The sequence below is a fragment of the Mobula hypostoma genome, chromosome 17 (assembly GCF_963921235.1).
Source record: "Mobula hypostoma chromosome 17, sMobHyp1.1, whole genome shotgun sequence".
Classification (NCBI taxonomy): domain Eukaryota; kingdom Metazoa; phylum Chordata; class Chondrichthyes; order Myliobatiformes; family Myliobatidae; genus Mobula; species Mobula hypostoma.
Window position 1 is genome coordinate 56885195 of NC_086113.1, and position 20809 is coordinate 56906003.

At 41.0% G+C, this 20809-nt stretch overlaps 1 protein-coding gene across 9 annotated transcripts in view; it reads right to left on the reverse strand.

The window, feature by feature from the left end:
* LOC134358048 (ataxin-1-like) overlaps positions 1 to 20809 on the reverse strand; it is a 478119-nt gene that overhangs the window by 180823 nt on the left and 276487 nt on the right. For all 9 annotated transcript variants that reach the window (XM_063069941.1, XM_063069934.1, XM_063069938.1 and 6 more), the window contains one exon: positions 16021 to 17988. In XM_063069941.1, the coding sequence (XP_062926011.1) occupies positions 16021 to 17835 (1815 nt within the window). In that variant the 5' untranslated portion in view covers positions 17836 to 17988. The remainder of the gene's footprint in view (positions 1 to 16020; positions 17989 to 20809) is intronic.

Consider the following 20809-nt stretch of genomic DNA (forward strand, 5'->3'; position numbering starts at 1 on the left):
TAATTAAACCTCATTTCAGGCTTCTGTGTTCTAAAGAAAATAACGTTCCATTCAACCTTTCCTCATAGCTGATATTTTGCACTCCTTGTAACATCCTCTTAAATCTTTTTGGCAGCCTCTCCAGTGCAATCATATCTTTGCTGTAATGTGGTGACCAGAGCTGTGACCTAACTCATGTTGTATATAATTCTAGCAAAACCACTCTGCTCTCACGTACAGTGCATCAGCTATAAAGGCAGAACACAGTGTTCCTTTTTAAACACTAAGATAATGGAAACACAGGCTCTTAAGGTTCCCCTGATTCCATCCTTTAATTATGTATCCTTAAAATTACTTCACACTTATCTAAAATTGATTTCATTTAGTAATTTTCTGCCATCAAATTGTTAATATCTTCCCTCATTCAAAAGCTTTCCTCCTCAGTATCAATCCAATTCATGTATTATTGCAAGCATTTCAGATATACACTTTCTCGGGTTGTATTTTTTTGTAAAAAAATCATAAGAATGTGCTGTTACTGGTAATTTCCATATATTTTATGGGCCAAAACTCAGAAACTCTTAGAATTTACCATAACATAATCTCAGTTGGTATCAGAGCCAACCTGAGAATGAGAATACTCAAGAATATGAAAAACACCTACTCAAAGTATGGCAAAATAATTGTTTTGCCACAAATTTGTTAATAATAGAAAACAAAATTAATATAATAGTTATTGTTCCAATGATGATGCAATAAACACTTAGCAATGAAAATTTGGATCATTTGAAAGCTATCTGGGCTGCTTCACGTGAATATATTTATTTTCTTTCCGGGCTGGCCAGTGGGCAATTTCTATTGCGTCCAGAGCAGTTATCGACAAACATTCTGTTGCTCTCTAACATTCCTTAAATTCTTACCATCTTAACTAAAGGCGTTAATTTTTTGGATACAAAATACAAATTCAACTGTTCTGAAAAAGTTCTGTTTTTGCAGTTTTGTAAATTTTGTCTCAACAGTATTGTGACGAATGGCATCAAAAGCACGCAAGAACAACAAGAAAGAAAAGCTACTAAAAGAACGGGGGTGCAGGGAAAGGATAGGGGTATGGGAGAAGAGGGAGGTGGGGGGGGAGAGATGGATTGGATTGTATAATTGTTACATTCCTTGTAGTAACTTTCTTATGCTTGTTTGTATTTTATATAATTACAATGAATGTGTAATTGTTTAGTGTGTTTTGTAGGACTGCAGTTGCATTATTTGAATGGGGCTATCTTATTGGTTAATTTAAGCAATGGAATTTGAATGGAATGTACGTTATCAGCCAAGTGGTATAAATGGACCAGACACATTGGATTGGTCCCTTTCTCTTTCCTCCAGTCCCTCTTTGACTCTGTCTTTTAGACTCTGCTTTTGCTCGCTCATTTTCCCTTTTCCCTTGTTTTTGTTCTTGTAATGCTTAATAAACAATCATAAGCACCATGTCTTATCCCACATTCTTGACTTCTGAAGAACCTCCGATCAAAAGCATCAGGATCAAACTAGAGGGAGGAAAACAGGAAAGTAGTTTTGCCATTTGTAGACTTTTGTATTTATGGGAGCTTGTTTGTATATAAGAGTGTCCATTAGTTGGGCATTCATAGCCTGGGGACAGCCTATACAAGTTCATTAACCATTTTGGTTTTCAGCCAAATAAGATTGGAAAATAATTAATTGGTGACAAGATAATTACAGCTCCAGACTGTTTTATAATGTTAGCATTTTATTGAGAAGGAGAAATCCTCTCTGGAGCTGTATTCTCAGAATACTAATTGGTCTCTGTGCTTCTAAGTAGTAGTAGAGTGGAGGCTAAAGAAAAATAAAAGTAAAGAATAATACGAGACTTAGAAATCAAACTATATTTAAATTCCCAAAAATACTTCAAGGAATTTGTTATCTCAGAAGAATCAACTCAATAAGGAAGGAAAAGCATCAACCACTACACAATGCCTTTTTTGATCTCACAAAAACCTTTAATTCTATTAATTAAGGGGGATTATGAAGCATCTTACTCAACTTTGGCTGCCCATAGAAATTAACTTCCAAGTTATATCCACTGCAAGCTAATCTTAACTAATTTTTTCATTACAGTAATGTGTAAAAATATATATATGTAGCTAAAGTACCTAAGAATTTTGCAAATTACTGTAGTAATTTTATGTATTGTACTGTACTGCTGCAGCGAAAAAAAAACAAATTTCATGAAGTGAGTGATGATAAATCTGATTCTGATATGGGTCTTCATTGTTGATTAAGAGTGGGAAGGGGGTAGGGAGAGGAGAATCATGGTTGGGAAAAGGGGAAGGTGGCAGAGAGAGAGCAGGAAGCACTAGAGAGACATTCTGCAATGATCAATAAAACAACTGTTTGGAATTAACTTACCTTGGATGGTGTCTCAGGGCTGGATGTGTCTGCACCCACACCACCACCCCCTGCCCCTGGCACTCCTTCTCTGCCACCTATCTCACACTTTCCCAGGCACTCTACCCTCACCTTTCCAAACATCCTTTGATCCCTGCAGATTTACAAATTTGTTCTCCACTCCACGCTGACAAATACAGTACTGTGCAAAAGCTCTGAGGCACTCTAGCTATATATACATGCCTGAGACTGCACAGTACTGAATATGATTTCTAAGTAGACTAACAGAAAGAAAGAAAGCTTATCAATTCCGCAAAACTTTGTGGTAGTTCTGCACTTTACAATATTCCAGTTGGAGTGGATTCCATCTGCAGGACAAATGGAAAACTATTCAACCTAAGTCACCTCCACTCCAGAACAAGGTCACTCCAAACGATGTTGTGCTGTATTCCCGAATTATGCTTATGCATGTGCACATTCCAAGACTAATTTTGAAGTCATCACCAACTAAAACACTGAAGCATTCAGGACAAAGGACCTACACATCCTTGGCTGTCAACTAAGAAAAGCATCTCACAGTTAACTCCCATTGACTTCCAAGTAATTGACTTACTTGCTCATTAACTGCTCCATAAGCATGCTAAGTCTAGTCTTAGTAGCTCATGCGTGTTTAACATAATTTTAATGACTACCAGTCAATCCATCCCAGAAAATAAATAATTGTAAGTTTGACTTGTTTTAAGACTAATTATTCTTACATCTTATTTTACTTTCTTTCATTCCTTGCATCTGGTTTTATATTGCATTCTAGCTGATCTTCTTTTTCAGTCTTTGATTCTCTGTCCTTAAATATCTTCATTGAGGTCATACACCGAGTCCACCATTACTCTCTGAAGTTATGTTGTCCTCACCGCAGGTTTTATAAATTTCAACTACAATGTACTGGTGGGCAAACAAAACATAGTCATGCACAAGTCTGCTTCTGCAATGCATGGCTCCCAAGTCCTAGTGGATAGACATTGTTTCCTGAGCTTTAAGTATCAGCAGCTTAGCAACCAAAGTTAATCCTGTAGCTCTCTTGACAGTTATTTTTCCGACATGTCAGTCCATAGCCTACTCTTGTGCCAAGATGAGGTCACCCTCAGGGTGGAGGAGCAACTCTTTATGTTCCGTCTGGGTAGTCTCCAACATGATGGCATGAATATTGATTTCACCTTCCTTTAAAAAAAAAATGCCCTCCCCCTCCCCTTGTCTTCTATTCCCCACTCTAGTCTTTTACCACTTCTCACTTGCCTATCACTTCCCCCTGGTTCCGCTCCCCCTTCCATGTTCCACTCTCCTCTCCTAACAGATCCCTTCCTCTCCAGCCCTTGACATTTCCTACCTATCTGGCTTCACTTATCACCTTCCAGCTATTCTTCTTCCCCTCCCACTTTTTTGTTCTGGCATCTTGCCTTTTCCTTACCAGTCCAGTCCTGAAAAATAGTCTTGGTCTGAAACGTCGACTGTGTATTAATTTCCATAGATGCTGCCTGGTCTGCTGAGTTCCTCCAGCATTTTGTGTGTGTGTTGTTTTTCTTTCCCTGCCTCTTTCAAATGCTTTTTCAGCTTTATTTCACACCTTGCTAACCTCACACAAATACCCTATAATTTTTATTTCTTCTAGATAGTGAATATGTAATAAGGATACTATTACTTAGAAATAGTTTAAGCATTTTGGATAACATTATGAAAATAAAAGTATTTTATAAATTTCGTGAGCTCAGATTTGGGAGAAGGAATTCAGCTGCAGACTGTTGTACACTATAGAGGCATTCATCCGAAGATGGCCATAGAAGGAGCTTAGGAAAGAAGAGGTCTCCATATACAGTGCCCATAAAACGTATTCATCCCCCTTGGAAGTTTTCATGTTTTACAACATTGAATCACAAAGGATTTAATTTGGCTTTTTTTGACACTGATCAACAGAAAAAGACTTTCATGTCAAAGGAAAACATCTAAATTAATTACAAACATAAAACACAAAATAATTGATTGCGTAAGTATTCACCTGCTCTAATATGATGTATCAAATCATCAGTGGTGCAGCCAATTGGTTTGTGAGGTTACATAAATAGTTAAATGGAGATCACCTGTGTGCAGTCAAGGTGTTTCAATTGATTGTAGTAAAAATGCACACATATCTGAAAGGTCCAACTACTAGTGAGTCAGTATCCTGGCAAAAACCATACCATGAAGACAAAAGAACACTCCAAGCAACTCCATGAAAAGGTTATTGAAAAGCACAAGTCAGGAGATGGATACAAGAAAATTTCCAAGTCACTGAATATCCCTTGGAGTGCAGTTAAGTCAATCATCAAGAAATAGAAAGAATATGGCACAGCTGGAAATCTGTCTAGAGCAGGTCGTCCTCAAAAACAGAGTTGCCATGCAAGAAGGGGACTAGTGAGGGAGGTCACCAAGAGACCTAAAACAACTCTGGAGGATTTACAAGCTTCAGTGGCTGAGATGGGAGAGGCTGCACATACAATAACTGTTACTTGAGTGCTTCAGTCGCAGCTTTACGGAAGAGTGTCAATGAGAAACCCATTGTTGAAAATAAAACGTGAGGCTTGTGGGAGACTCTGAAGTCAGTTGGAAGAAGGCTCTATAGTCTGATGAAATCAAAATTGAGCTTTTTGGTTATGAGACAAAACACTATGTTTGACATATTCCAAACACTGCAAAACACACCTCGCTGCTGTGAAGCATGGTGGTGGTTGCATCATGCTGTGGGGGTGCTTCACTGCAGCAGGCCCTGGAAGGCTTGTGAAGGTAGAGGGTAAAATGAATGCAGTAAAGTACAGGGAAATCATGGAGGAAAACCTGATGCAGTCTGCAAGAGAGCTGCAACTTGGGAGAAGATTTGTTTTCCAGCAAGACAGTGACCCCAAGCACAAAGCCAAAGCTACACAGGAATGGCTTAAAATCAACAAAGTTTATGTCCTGGAGTGGCCAAGTCAGATTCTGGACCTCAATCCAATTGAGAATTTGCAACTGGTCTTCAAAAGGGCTGTTCACTCATGACCCCCATGCAATCTGACACAGTTCTGTACAGAAGAATGGGGAGACATTACAGTGTCCAGATGTGTAAAGCTGATAGAGACATATCCACACAGACTCAGGGCTGCAATTGCTACCAAAGATGCATCTACTAAATACTGATTTGAAAGGGGTAAGTAATTATGCAATCAATTATGGTTTAATAATTGTAACAAACTTAGACCAATTTGTAAAAATTTGTTTTCACTTTGACAGGAAAGAGTCTTTTCCGTTGATCAGTGTCAAAAAAGGGAAATTAAATCCACTGTGATTCAATGTTGTACAACAATAAAACATGAAAACTTCCGGGGGGTTGATACTACTTATATGCACTATATATAAACGGAATCTTGGCATATAAATGTACCATTCATTAGAGATTAATTACCTCCAACCTCAATTATTTTTAAAAAAAGCTGCAGAAAGATACAGTGGGCTGAAATTAACTGAGTAATTTCCCCTGGTAGAACGCAGCAGGCCGGGCAGCATCTCTAGGAAGAGGTGCAGTCGACGTTTCAGGCCGAGACCCTTCGTCAGGACTAATTGAAGGAAGAGTTAGTAAGAGGTTTGAAAGTGGGAGGGGGAGGGGAGATCCAGCTGGACAGGTGATTGGCAAAAGGGATATGAGAGGATCATGGGACAGGAGGCCCAGGGAGAAGGAAAAGGGGGGGGGAACCCCAGAGGATGGGTAAGGGGTATAGTCAGAGGGTCAGAGGGAGAAAAAGGAGAGAGAGAAAAAGAATGTGTGTATATAAATAAATAACGGATGGGGTATGAGTGGGAGGTGGGGCATCAGCGGAAGTTAGAGAAGCGTCTCTGAGCCTACTTCTTCGACATGGACTCTTCCACCCCCACCGATGACCCCTTCTCCCGTCTTCAAACCTGCTCCTCTTCATGAACACCCCACTCTGGTCTTCTGCCTGCTCTGGATCTCTTTATTGCTAACTGCCGATGGGACATCAACTGTCTCGACTTCACCGGACCTTGTCCCCATTCCAACCTCACTCCTTCGGAACGCTCTGCTCTCTACTCCCTCCGCACTAATCCTAACCTTACTATTAAACCCACCGATTAAGGGGGGTGCTGTTGTAGTCTGACGTACTGACCTCTACCTTGCCGAGGCACAGCGACAACTCGCGGATACCTCCTGTTATTTACCCCTCGATCGTGACCCCACTAAGGAGCATCAGGCCATTGTCTCCCACACCATCACCGACTTTATCCACTCAGGGGGTCTCCCATCCACTGCTACCAACCTTATAGTTCCCACACCTCGCACTTCCCGTTTCTACTTCCTACCCAAGATCCACAAACCTGCCTGTCCTGGCAAAGCTATTGTCTCAGCTTGCTCCTGCCCCACCGAACTCGTTTCTGCATACATCGACACAGTTTTATCCCCCCTTGTTCAATCCCTTCCTACCTATGTTCGTGACACTTCTCACGCTCTTAAACTTTTCGATAATTTTAAGTTTATTTTCACCATGGATGTCCAGTCCCTATGTACTTCCATCCCCCATCAGGAAGGTCTCAAAGCTCTCCACTACTTTTTGGGTTCCAGACCTAATCAGTTCCCCTCTACCACCACTCTGCTCCATCTAGTGGAATTAGTTCTTACTCTTAATAATTTCTCCTTTGGCTCCTCCCACTTCCTCCAAACTAAAGGTGTAGCTATGGGCACTCGTATGGGTCCTAGCTATGCCTGCCTTTTTGTTGGCTTTGTGGAACGATCTATGTTCCATGCCTATTCTGGTATCCGTCCCCCACTTTTCCTTGGCTACATCGACGACTGCATTGGCACTGCTTTCTGCACGCATGCTGAGCTCGTTGACTTACATTAACTTTGCCTCCAACTTTCACCCTGCCCTCAAGTTTACCTGGTCCATTTCCGACACCTCCCTCCCCTTTCTAGATCTTTCTGTCTCTATCTCTGGAGACAGCTTATCTACTGATGTCTACTATAAGCCTATAAGCCTACCGACTCTCACAGCTATCTGAACTATTCCTCTTCTCACCCCGTCTCTTGCAAAAATGCCATCCCCTTCTCGCAATTCCTCCGTCTCTGCCGCATCTGCTCTCAGGATGAGGCTTTTTATTACAGGAAGAGGGAGATGTCCTCCTTTTCTCAAGAAAGGGGTTCCCCTTTCTCCACCATTAACTCTGCTCTCAAACGCATCTCCCCCATTTCATGCACATCTGCTCTCACTCCATCCTCCCCACTAAGAATAGGGTTCCCCTGGTCCTCACCTACCACCCCACCAGCCTCCGGGTCCAACATATTATCCTCTGTAACTTCTGCCACCTCCAACGGGATCCCATCACTAAACACATCTTTCCCTCCCCCCCCCCCCCGCTTCCCGCAGGGATCGCTCCCTACGCGACTCCCTTGTCCATTCGTCCCCCCCATCCCTCCCCACTGATCTCCCTCCTGGCACTTATCCTTGTAAGCGGAACAAGTGCTACACATGCCCTTACACTTCTTCCCTTACCACCATTCAGGGCCCCAGACAGTCCTTCCAGGTGAGGCAACACTTCACCTGTGAGTCGGCTGGGGTGATATACTGCGTCCGGTGCTCCCGATGTGGCCTTCTATATGTTGGTGAGACCCGACGCAGACTGGGAGATTGTTTTGCTGAACACCTACGTTCTGTCTGCCAGAGAAAGCAGGATCTCCCAGTGGCCACACGTTTTAATTCCACATCCCATTCCCATTCTGCTATGTCTATCCACGGCCTCCTCTACTGTAAAGATGAAGCCACACTCAGGTTGGAGGAACAACACCTTATATTCCGTCAGGGTAGCCTTCAACCTGATGGCATGAACATTGACTTCTCTAACTTCCGCTAATGCCCCACCTCCCCCTCGTACCCCATCTGTTATTTATTTATATACACACATTCTTTCTCTCTCTCTCTCTCTTTCTCCCTCTGTCCCCCTCACTATACCCCTTGCCCATCCTCTGGGTTCCCCTCCCCCCTTTCCTTCTCCCTGGGCCTCCTGTCCCATGATCCTCTCATATCCCTTTTGCCAATCACCTGTCCAGCTCTTGGCTCCATCCCTCCCCCTCCCACTTTCAAATCTCTTACTAGCTCTTCCTTCAGTTAGTCCTGACCAAGGGTCTTGGCCCGAAATGTCGACTGTACCTCTTCCTAGAGATGCTGCCTGGCCTGCTGCGTTCACCAGCAACTTTGATGTGTGTTGCTTGAATTTCCAGCACCTGCAGAATTCCTCATGTTTGAGTAATTTCCCGACAGCTTGGAAATATCCAAGTTTCCTAATTTAGGTGCTCTCTGGGCTTTTGCCAACTATGCTAACTTCCTGCCTTTTTCCAACACTTGTTGCGGGGAATCTGTTGAATTTGTGCCAGATTATGCCTAACATTCAGTGACTCAATTCACTTTAAAGAGATAGCTGGTGGGAGAAGGAGAAATATCAGGTCATCTTTTTGAACTAAGTGAGTTTTGCTCATGTTTTAATTAATTTGTTTTTATAAGTGTGATTGACTTCTAAATCAATTCTAAACGTCAAAACAATCAAACACTACCAGATTTACGAGCTCGTGGGGGGTGGGGAGGGTCAATGCTTGACAGATTGTGAAAGCATTTTTCTGGAGGGGTTATTTAAATTCTCCCAAATAACAATACTTATGTTAGGATGGCTTAGCCCTGTGCAAGGTCTCACTTACAGAAAGGATCTAGCCTTGTTGAAGAAATTACTATGATTAAACTATGGACTTGGCAAGGAGAAAATCCAGGTAGAAATTCTGAGCAATTGTTTTGCAAATATTCTGGGTTAAGGTAAAAAAAGAAGGGCCTGTAATGTGCTGTGGATCTCTATGTTCTATATTCAGTGTAAAGACATGTATTCAGTTTCAGAAAATAACATCCACCCACAACTGAAAGAAAATTAAAATCAGCTGCTTTGGAATTTTTGTAAGGAGGTGCTAAGCTAAAATAGATCATGGTGAAGTTTTCTTCTTTTCCATAAACCAGCTGCAGGGTCATAATGAGCAACAAGTGCTTCACTTTAATCATTATATTTCAAGTATCAACATTTTTAAAAGTTCAGGTTCTTATCAGTACAAACTGAAGTTTTGGCACAGCAACAGGAGATTTAATTTGAAGCTCCATAAAATGAATCAATAATACAGAATGGTTTACACATTCAGAAGCTATTTATGTAGATACAGTGCGAGGCAATATATCTGCAAGGCAATGTACTGTGCTTTGATTTATTGTTGAGAACTGAGTCATGGAAGTACCCAAATTGCTAAGCATCCATACTCAACTTCAGATGGATTTTGAGCATCCCCCCCATCCCAACTCTGCTATTGCATAAACCATTAGAAGCAGAAAACATGAGGCCTAGAGGTCCTGGAAATACAATCACCAATAATATTGTCAGTGGACCACAAAGACAGATACGTAAAAGGAGCAAATTAAACCAATTAATCTGGAATATCTTCCACTTCTTGGTCACAGGAGCTTAAGTCAAAACTAGTTCATTGTTTTGTAGGGAACTGAATACTGTGAAAGTCTTAAAAATGGGGGAGATGGTGTCAAAAATTAGACATAGACAATTAAAAGCTTTGCAATGAATGATGGGATGCTGAAAGTCAAGATTGTTCAATGGATTCCCCAAAATACGATTCAAGTACCAATTACACCAAATTATCCTTCATAACAATTTACATTTATATGCCAATTAGCGTAACAACAATGAGAATATCATCAAATAAAATTTGAAGACATACTCTTTAAAGAAACATCAAGGAAATATGGATAAAAGCATTTTAGAAGGCACAGATAAAAAGACAGTAACTAAACAGATAAATTCTGAATAAAGCCTAAGTAGATGAAAGCACAACATCAACGGCAGAATAATTAAAATTAGGTACATGATAAGGGACCTGAACTGGAGGCATGGAGAAGACAATAATGAAAGAAAGGCTGTGGAAGAAAACAAAAACAAGGGTCAGAATTGAAAAAGGAAGTATTGCTTATGCAGGAGGCTGTACAAGTAAGTGAGCACTAGAATAGTGGGTGATCAGAACTGTGTGGGAAAGATGCTACAAACTTAAAAATAATACAGTTAAGCTCAGCTATTGAAAAATTAAGGAAGGCGAGGTCAGGGGTGAAACAGTCACTCTTAAAGGTATCAAAAATTTCAGAAGCAGATGAGCTGAGGCAGAATAAAATCATACAAAGTTATGGAGATGACCTTGATGATAATGTGGATTTGCAGTCTAAAAAAAATCTTTGTCACAAGGTTGCAAACAGTCTGGCTCAGCCTAAGTTTCAAAAGGGATCATTTCTTTTTGGTAAGAATATCATGACAGATTTATATAGGAAATCAGTTGTGTCTATTCTTACCTAGTTTTATTTGGAGGAAATTTCACTTCATCAAGTACCGAATGTTGGACAAGCTGTGTGTGAAGTTAGAAGCAGTGGAAACAAGGTATTATCAGATAAAGCTATCAAATGGCTGAATGCAGACGAAGCTAAAAGGGAAGTTAAAGATAGAGCTACATGGAGCTCCAGAGATAACTGTGCAGGAGCAGGAAGCAATGGAAATTCAGACTGAAAAAGGATCCAGTGCTTTCCTGGCATGGACAACGAATAAACTCTTCTCGGGCTTCGAGCTGGGTACAGGCATCGATTTTAACCAGCATTTCGATGACAAACTCTGCCAACTTCATCACAGATGATGAAGTGTGGAAAAGTGGAGGGAGAGCGTGGCAACAAGGTATTATCAGATAAAGCTATCAAATGGCAGAATGGAGATGAAGTTATGGTACTTCATCAGCACACGGTGGAAACCTGCATCAAGGACCATGGCAGGGGTGTGCGTGTGTGTATATTATATATCAACAGACCGGACATACTTAGGCCCTAGGCATCATCCCTGAAGAAAGTGTCATCAAAATGCCAGTTAAAATTGATTATCTCTACCCGGTTGGAAGCCCAAGAAGAGTTTATTCATGAATGCAGATTGTCCTCTGGATAAAAGTGAACAGAAAATAACAGACCAGATAAATGGATAACAGCAGAGAGATGCTAGAGGAGGGCGGTGTGATTAACTACTTCAAAGATTGCAGACAAGTCAGGAATAAAGAATAAAATAACTTCAGAGTTTCAGAGTGCCAAGTTGGTAAGTCCAGTTTCAATGTTTTGGCAGGAATGTAATCCTGACATGTGATTCTGTGAAAAAAGGCATGGATTTAGCATACAAGAATAGGTACAGAGACTTGAGTGAAAGAAACGTGGGTGATGAATTGGCAAATGGTTCTATGGTTCTATGGTAAGTTGGTTCTTTATTCTTTGGAACGTAGACGTTGAGGGGGGACTTGATAGAGGTATTTAAAATTATGAGGGGGATAGATAGAGTTGATATGGATAGGCTTTTTCCATTGAGAGTGGGGGAGATTCAAACCAGAGGACATGAGCTGAGTTAAAGGACAAACGTTTAGGGGTAACATGAGGGGGAACTTCTTTGCTTAGAGAGTGGTAGCTGTGTGGAACGAGCTTCCAGCAGAAGTGGTTGAAGCAGGTTCGATGTTGTCATTTAAAGATAAATTGGAGAACTATATGGACAGGAAAGGAATGGAGGGTTATGGGGTGAGTGCAGGTCGGTGGGACTAGTTGAGAGTAAGAGTTCGGCACGGACTAGAAGGGCGAAGATGGCCTGTTTCCATGCTGTAATTGTTATAAGGTTATATTATAAATGACAATAACAATTAGAAATGGGAACGAGGAATTGATTGAGCATTTTAAAAGGAAGAGGATTGATCAAAAAAAAACTAGTGTATGAGCTGACTTTGCGGCAGATAGACGTTTGTTGGGTGGTCAGCTGTTTCAGAGGGAGTGGTAGGATGGGGTTGAGGGAGGTGCTCTGAAGGAGGTGATCTTGGAGAAGACAATTTGGAGCTGGAAAATAAATCAAAAGAGAAAAAAAAGCCTTGTATTTGTACAATGCCTTTCAAATCCCTTTAAAGATGGCCCACAGTACTTTACAGTCATTAAAGTAGTTTTGAAGAATAATCAATGTTGCAGTCTTTTGCAAATAAGTGAAACAGTACCAGCCAGATAACATGCCAAATCATGCCAGATTTAGTCTGCACCAATACAGTAAGTAACTGTAAATGGCCTTCAATCGCAGACTTGGATAGGGAGGTGTTGGGAGTTCTGAATACTAACTAGGTTTCATCCTGACTCATTTAAAAAAATTCTGGAAGACTCTGAGTTTTTGATTATTTCTGACATACGGGCATTTAAACTACTGAAATTGTTAAGAGTAACTTAGAAACAAAATATTAAATACCAACAAATAATTAAAAACAAAATAAAATATTATAAAATAAATAACTGAGCTTTTCCTTCTCCAACTTCTAAGCCAGGAATCTCCTTTCAAGTGAACAGAGATTTTTACCCCACAGTAGGTCTTTATGGTGTAAGCTCTCAAAGGTAGGCTCCCAGTGTTGGAGAATTCCAGCAAGGGCTCTGCCCTTGGACTAAAGGCAAGTCCAGTGGAAGAACGAATGTTACTCAGCGTTTCTCAGGCTTCAAGGAGAGGCACTCAAGTCTGGGCTGTACTTGTATGTCACCTCGTGTTTGGGAACATTCCCTTCGGAACTACCAGGCACAACTAACTCTCTATGGCCCAGCACAGAACAGGTCCTTCCGGCCAACGAGCTGCACCACCCAGCAACCTATTTAACACCCAGGACAATTTACAATGACCAATTAGCCTATTAATCAGTATGTCGTTGGACTGTGGGAGGAAATCCGTGTGCTCACAGGAAGGACATATAAACTTTCTTACAGAGTACACTGGAATTAAACTCTGAACTCTGCTCTAATGGCCTTGTGCTACCGTGATACCCTTTTTTTGGACTTCAGAAAGGGATTAGCAAAGGCAATGGAACAGATGGGCTTGATTGTAAATGTGGTATTGCTCAATACGGTGCAAGTTCAACAGGCCGAGGAGCAGGGCTGAGGAGGGGGAAAAAGGATCAACCATGATTGAATCACAGAGCAGACTCGATGGGCTAAATGGCCTAATTCTGTTCCTATGTCTTATGGCCAGATACTAAACGGTACAAGTAGGAAGTACTACTATTTGAATCCCCACACACCTTACTGTATTCCCATTATCAATTGCAAAGTAATCTTTCGGATTGTAAACCTTTCGGAATAGTGTGGAGGGATGAATTAGATCACAACAAGCCAAACTACTACTTCCATTTAGGTTCTGCACTACACACAGAGATAAAAATGGTTCAAAGTGATTTTCTGTTGAAAGGCCATCAACCCAAAATCCTACTTCTCACTGGAGAGATGCTGTCTGATCTGCTGAGTATTTCTGGCAAGCTCTTTGTTTTTATTTTGGCATTTATTTGTTCACAAAACTGCAGCATTTTCAAAATGCCCATGGTTGAACTGAAACGGGTAGATTGGCACTTTCTGTTCTATCCCAACTTTTCCAATCTATCTATAGGATAACATGACATGCAACTGTTCTTGTGATTTCCCCAAGCAATAATCATATACTGGCAAACCTACATTTACCTGCCAATTCCCAAATACCCTTGAGATGGCAGTGGTGAGCTATCCTCTTGAACAGCTACAGCACATGTACTGATGATTTGCCCACAGCACTGCTGCAGTTGGATTCTCATGATTTAAATGAAGTGAAAATGAAGGAACTACAATATATGCATAAGTTAGCACTGTATGTGGCTTGGGAAAAAAAAACTCTGGTACTGAGGTTCATATACAACTGTTTGCCCTTTAAACTTCTAGAGGTTGCAGACTTGGAGATTTTTTAATGTAACAGCTTCAAACAAAAATGCTTGCTTAGCCAGAAAGGAAAATTAAGAGAAACCACATTGCTCTAAAAAATGCACATGGACCAGACTAGGAGAAGATGACGCAAACATGAGGAAATCTGCAGATGCTGGAAATTCAAGCAACACACACAAAATGCTGGTGGAACGCAGCAGGCCAGGCAGCATCCATAGGAAGAAGCACAGTCTCGGCCTGAAACATCCACTGTGCTTCTTCCTATGGATGTTGCCCAGCCTGCTGCATTCCACCAGCATTTTGTGTGTGTTGTTAGAAGATGAGACACTTTCTTCTACAAAGAGCATCAATGAACCAAATAGCTATCTACAACAACCCAGTAGTTTCAACGTCATCAGTACTGGCTAGCTTTATTATTATTATCAAAAATCAATTAACGATTAATTTGTCAACAATTCAATGAACTGCTGGGATTAGCAGGATGTGAATTTGTACCTCCTGGATTACTAGTTGTGTAATCTGACAAGTAAAACCGCTAATATCAAGAGGTCTATAATTTGTAGAGCCATAGTATTTTAGGGGCAGCACCATCGAGGTGACCTTGCTGATGTCTGATTTAATAAGCATATTTGATTAACAAGCACCTGTCAAAATTGGGACATGTTGAACAATAGAGCTTTTATTGTATTGTGATCTCTACCATTCTTTTATAATTATTGTGTACCTAGCTCAGTCTAATTTAATAATATTGTACCTAAAAGGAACTGTATTCTTATCTGATAAGTCAGCTTTATGCAAATACTAGGTTACATCACCATCCTAGAGTGCAACTGCAACTTTACACAGGTAGTTTCTTGAAGCCGCAGGTGAGAATTATACAAGAGATCCTCTGAATCTGGCAAAGTTAAATCAGATGAATCAAGATCTCTGACCTAAGTGCAGTATTCACTTTTTTGGCCACAGTTTGTTTTGAGAAAATTCAGAACTCTTAGCAAATAAAATGTAAAATCATATTCTAGTTGCCTTCTTCAAGGCCAAATGATGAGTCAAGGTTGTAAGCGGTTGCTATTAGTTGCAGAGGTTTGTGGTTCTTTTTATTTGAAGTAGGAAAGTTTGGGACAAGAAAAATAGATTCTCTCCAAAATATTCAGTAAATTAGGGGAAACTATGTCCAAAAGTGACATGCTGTGTAGATGCTACATAGTAAATTGCTAGTTCATTGCTTTGACTCCATCCAATGCCTACACTAAATGACCTTAAAAGAAAAAATTGTCGACGATAATCCCAATGGGGAAACACTATCATCTTGTTTTAAGCAAACAGTACGTTGGTAGGCAACCTGGGTCTGCCCTGGTTGATTAATAAGCCTGAGCTTCACAGGATTCAGAAGTCAGTGCACCATTGAATTACTAACATTGACCTATATATGACAATGCGTGAAACAGTTGATAGTCACATGATCCAAGACATCTTCAACATTTCCAAGAAAACTGCATAGATTTTCTGCTGAAAATCAAATGCAGAAGATTGCTCATATCAAATCAGTTACACTGGCTTGCCATGCAATGGATGCACTGATGACATAGAGAGAAGTTAGTAAGAAATAAATGGTGTTTCTTTGCTCAGTGGAAATTAGTTTAACAGATAATTATTATTATTCTAAGTGGAAAATTTGAAAACACAGATTTGAAAGAGCATCATAAAATTACAATTAACAGAAAATGATAACACTGCATTTGGGTCATGACACAATCACTCATACCTGTGTTCTGTGTTCTCCAACTGCAAACTGTAGAACAGCAAAACTGGAGATATGACTGCCTTCAACACGCTCCACAGTGCTAGAGTCAATCTTCAGATCACTGCTGATTTCAGCACTTTGTATGAAGTCCTCCGTTTTTAAATCTTCAACTCTTTTTAGCTCTCCATTAGCTAACTGTATGATTGATCCTTTCATGAAGTAGGGAGGCAGTTGATTAGAAGCTGCGACTGGAGAACTCACCGACTGTACTACTGGCAGGTGCACTTGAGCCTGCACAACAGTTGTGTGGTAAGTTGGCTGTGTAGCAAGTGATTGAGGATGATAGTTCTCACTCTTGGGACTAGCTGTGCTGACAAATGGATGAGGCACTGCAGCAAACTGAGGAGATGTTGTCACTATTGTAGAGGTCACCCCTGAAGCTTCAACTGCTGTACTGCATACAGGAATAAGAAGTGGGTGGGTGCCTGGAATTACTACGTGCTGCTGCAGGTTCCCATGGTAACTTAGTGCTTGCTGTTGACTGCTTATGTAACCAATAAGAGGCTGTTGAGAACCAGGATAAACTGCACTAGCAGGTAGTCCTATAGAAAGGTGGTCAGTGGGAGTATGGGTGGTTTGGATGACAGACTGTGGAGAAAAAGTTGCCTTCCCATGATTTAAGTTGGCCTTGTCATACAATGCCAAAGGAGAGTTGTCGCTGTCTATGGCCTGTTGGACCTCCAAATCTGTAGTTGGTGTGTGACTGTTGGGTATAATCATTACTGAAGCTCTAGAGCCCAAATTTTCTTGTGCAGTGTAGTCAGCAGGGCTTGGGTGAACAACCACATGGGTCCCATGCCTTATTTCATAGTGCCGAGAAACCGGTTTGGCTCCTGACTTTTCCAGGTTCAATTCTGTGCTGGGTGAAAGAGCGTATCTCCTACTTTTCTCAATTTCACCATTTAATACTTCCCTTCTTGGAACCAAATGTGGTCTGATGTCATCGACTTTCCTGATGGTTTCCCTTGATCCAACAGGATATCCGGCGTCTGAGTATTGGAGAACCATTGGTGACGGTGTACTGACTGTGAGAGTATGTGGAATCACTGACGAGTGAGAGTGCAAATGCAAGGGGACTGTAGTAGGGGAGTGGGGCCTTGTCACATTGGGAGATGAACTTGAAATTTGCACATACTGGTTTTGCACCGAGGGGGAAGGTGATCCTGGAATCTCTCTGCGTGGCCTGACAACCTGATGCTCAACCTTGTGCTGGGATGGGCTGCCCATACTGGCAAAGATTGTAGAGTAGGGTTCTAGTTGGGAATACTGAGTCGGAGTAGCAGAAGCATTTGAAGCTGTTGGGGAAATCAATTGGGAGGGGACAAATGGAGGAGATCCTACATATGGTGTATTAAAAGGTGGCCCAACAAACTGGAAAGTAGCAGCGGGCTGCAGATGAGCATACTCCACAGGTGACGTCGAAGACCCTGGCTGAGCTAATGCTGAAGATGAATAAACAGCACGAAGTTGTGTTACCCCTGGAGCTGGTCTAACATTCCCAGGCGATGAATAGTCCACTGCAGTTGGTAGTGATTTATACAGTGGTAAGCCAGTTTCCACTGAGGTTTCTCCTGCTACTTTGGCATGTCCATACTTCACGCCCACACTGCTTTGGCAGCTAGCTACATTGGCAAGCCATGCCAAGTTTTCACTGCGACTGCTCTCACTTGCAGTAGCTGCTGCAACTGCCTTCTCTGCCAAGGGCAGGCTGCTGACAGGAAATTCACGTTTCTTGGGCGGTAAACATTCATTGCTGCGTTCCTGGTTCGATTTCATCTTTAAAAGACTTGCTTAGTGTCTGTTATGCTTTAATTCTAGTTTGATAAATTGTATGTTGCATTTGTTTTCTGGCAGTTTGCTCCAAAAAGATCCAAGAACTACATGAGGCATCATTTCCTCCAGCCAGGATTTTCACAGCTGCTGTGGAATCTGAAATGAAAAGAAATATTCAAATTAACCATTCAGTAAAACAAGGTAACCAAGAATAATCAATGCACAAATTAACAACCATTCCTCTGTGAATATTAGACATATTGTCCTCCCTTTCATTTCTCCTCTGAGAAGTTCTCTTTTAATTCCTGGTCTCGACAATTTTCTGGGCCAGTTTCATTCCATCTTTTTATTTTACTTTTTACTTCACTTTCTGTCCTGGAAGAGCTATCAGCTGTTTTAGGAAGAGTCAGATACGAGGCATTTAGTGAAAATAACATATTTTACGTTTAGTCTTAACAGAATGTCTCTTAATACTCATTCAGAAACAGCTGTAGTTCACTTGAACAAAGGTTCTTTGATATTTAACTTCATATAACTATATTCTTAAATGTATACCATACAAGAGCTTTAAATTTCAGCAGCTTTTCTTCTTCAGAATCAGATCAGGTTTAATATCACAACCATTTTGTGGAATTTGTTAACTTTGTGGCAGCAGTACAGTGTAATACACAATAATATAAAAAAATATATAATAAAGTCAAAGGGTTAAATTAAATAGTAGGGCAAAAACAGAAATAAAGAAGTAGTGAGGTAGAGTTCATGGGTTCAATGTCCACTCAGATATCAGATGGCAAAGGGGAAGAATCTGTTCCTAAATTATTGTGTGCCTTCGCGCTTCTGTACCACCTCCTTGATGGCAACAATGAGAAGAGGGCATGCCCTGGGTGGTGGGGTTCTTTAGTGATGGACACCACCTTTTTGAAGCACTGCTCCTTGAAGATGTCTTGGATACAACAGAGGCTGGTGTCCATGATGGAGCTGACTAATTTTACAGCTCTCTGCAGCTTCCTTTGATCCTGTGCAACCCCCCCCCCCCCCGCCCAATACCAGATGGTAATGCAGCCAGTCAGAATGCACTCCATGGTACATCTGTAGAAATAAATGTTTTAGGTGACAAACCAAATCTCCTCAAACTCCGAATGAAATATAGCCGCTGTCTTGCTTTTTTCATAGCTGTATCGATATGTTGGGACCAGGTTAGGTCCTCAGATATTAACACGCTCTAAGCATAAAAATGCTTTTGAGAAATTTGTTTTAATATTTTCAGAAACAAATCCTCATTGATAAACAAACTGCTACATACAATTGAAATGGCATCTCCTCAATACTAAACTGTAAAATGAGGAAGATCATGTACTGCACCAAAACAAATTAAAGAAACCAATTCTAACACTCCACTCATGGTTGTAACTGGTGTGGTACAGTCAACAGATAATTCAGAAATTAATACATTGACTTTTTTCTTTGGTTAAGTTTAGTTATTTCAATGCCACCAGTGATGGCATAAAAATAAATACAACCTGTGAATATCTTAGAATTATTTATAAAACTCAGTCTAAGCAGAAAACTAAATTTATCCCTTCATGGAGATGCATTACGTGCTCAACATCATCATCAGAATGGCATGTTGTATAAGAGGTTCATAACTGCCAGACTGAATTAAAAATAAAATAACCTGCAAAGTTGTATATGTACTTTAAGTCACACAGTGAAACTAGAAGTTCCTTGAAGTTACCTTTCCTCTGCTTAGACAAAAATAAAAATTCGACAATTATGCTGCAGCTTGAAGTTGCTGTTGAACTGCTGCATTCTAAGTCTAGCAATTCACTGCTGGTAGAAAGGCAGCGTATGAGAGAGATACATCCATTGGCATATTTAATGCAAGTGTAACCCCAACTTGGCTTTCTGACTGGCAGCATAAAAAGCTGCAGGTTGTTTTCCATCATTTGTGATTTGTACTCAGATGGAAACTGACAAAAAAGAGGCTTGCATGGCTTTCCTGGTTACGTGTAAACATTGTATCATTGGTCACAGGCCTTCTGTGGCTATAACTAGGAGTGACTTAAGTCCGCTCTAATTTGACTACCATCACAACAGGTGAACATCAGATGCCATTTCATTGGTTCTTCATTCAGCTCCAGAAAACCTGCACAGTGAAGATGCATACATTAGGATGCTCTTCATTGACCACAGCTTGGCATTTAATACTATTATCCCCTCAAAACTACTCAGAAAGCTCCAAGACCTAGGGCTGAATAGCAGCTTGTGCAACTGTATCCTCAATTAAAGAATCCAGTCAGTTCAGATTGGCAACATCTCCTTCACAATCATCGTCAGCACAGGTGCACTACAAGGCTGTGTGCTTAGCCCCCTGCTCTGTTCGCTTTACACTTATGACTATGAGGCTAAGCACAGTTCCAATGCCAGTAAGTTTGCTGATGACACCACTGCCATTGACCAAATCAAAGGTGGAGATAAATCAGTATATAGGAGAGAGATTAAAAAGACGGCTGAATGTTACCACAACAAAGTCAGCGAGACCAAGGAGCTGATTATTGACCACAAAAGGAGGAAACCAGAGGTCCATGAGCCAGTCCTCATTGGGGGAAATCAGAGATGGAGAAGGTATAACTTCAGAGGATCTGTCTTGGGTCCAGCACAAAGGGCCATTACAAAGAAACCACTACAGCGACTCTACTTTCTTAAAAATTTGGAAAGATGCAACATGTCGTCTAAAACTTCGACCAGCTTCTATAGATGTGCTTTGGAGAGTATATAGACTGGCTGTATCATGGCCTGGTATGGAAACACCAATGCCCTTGAACTAAAAACCCTATAAAAAGTTGTGGATACAGCCCAGTCCATCATGGGGATACTGTTCCTCACTGTTGAACACATTTACATGGAGTACAGTCACAGGAAAGCAGTATCCATCATCAAAGACCCCCACCATCCAAGCCATACACTCTTCTTGCTG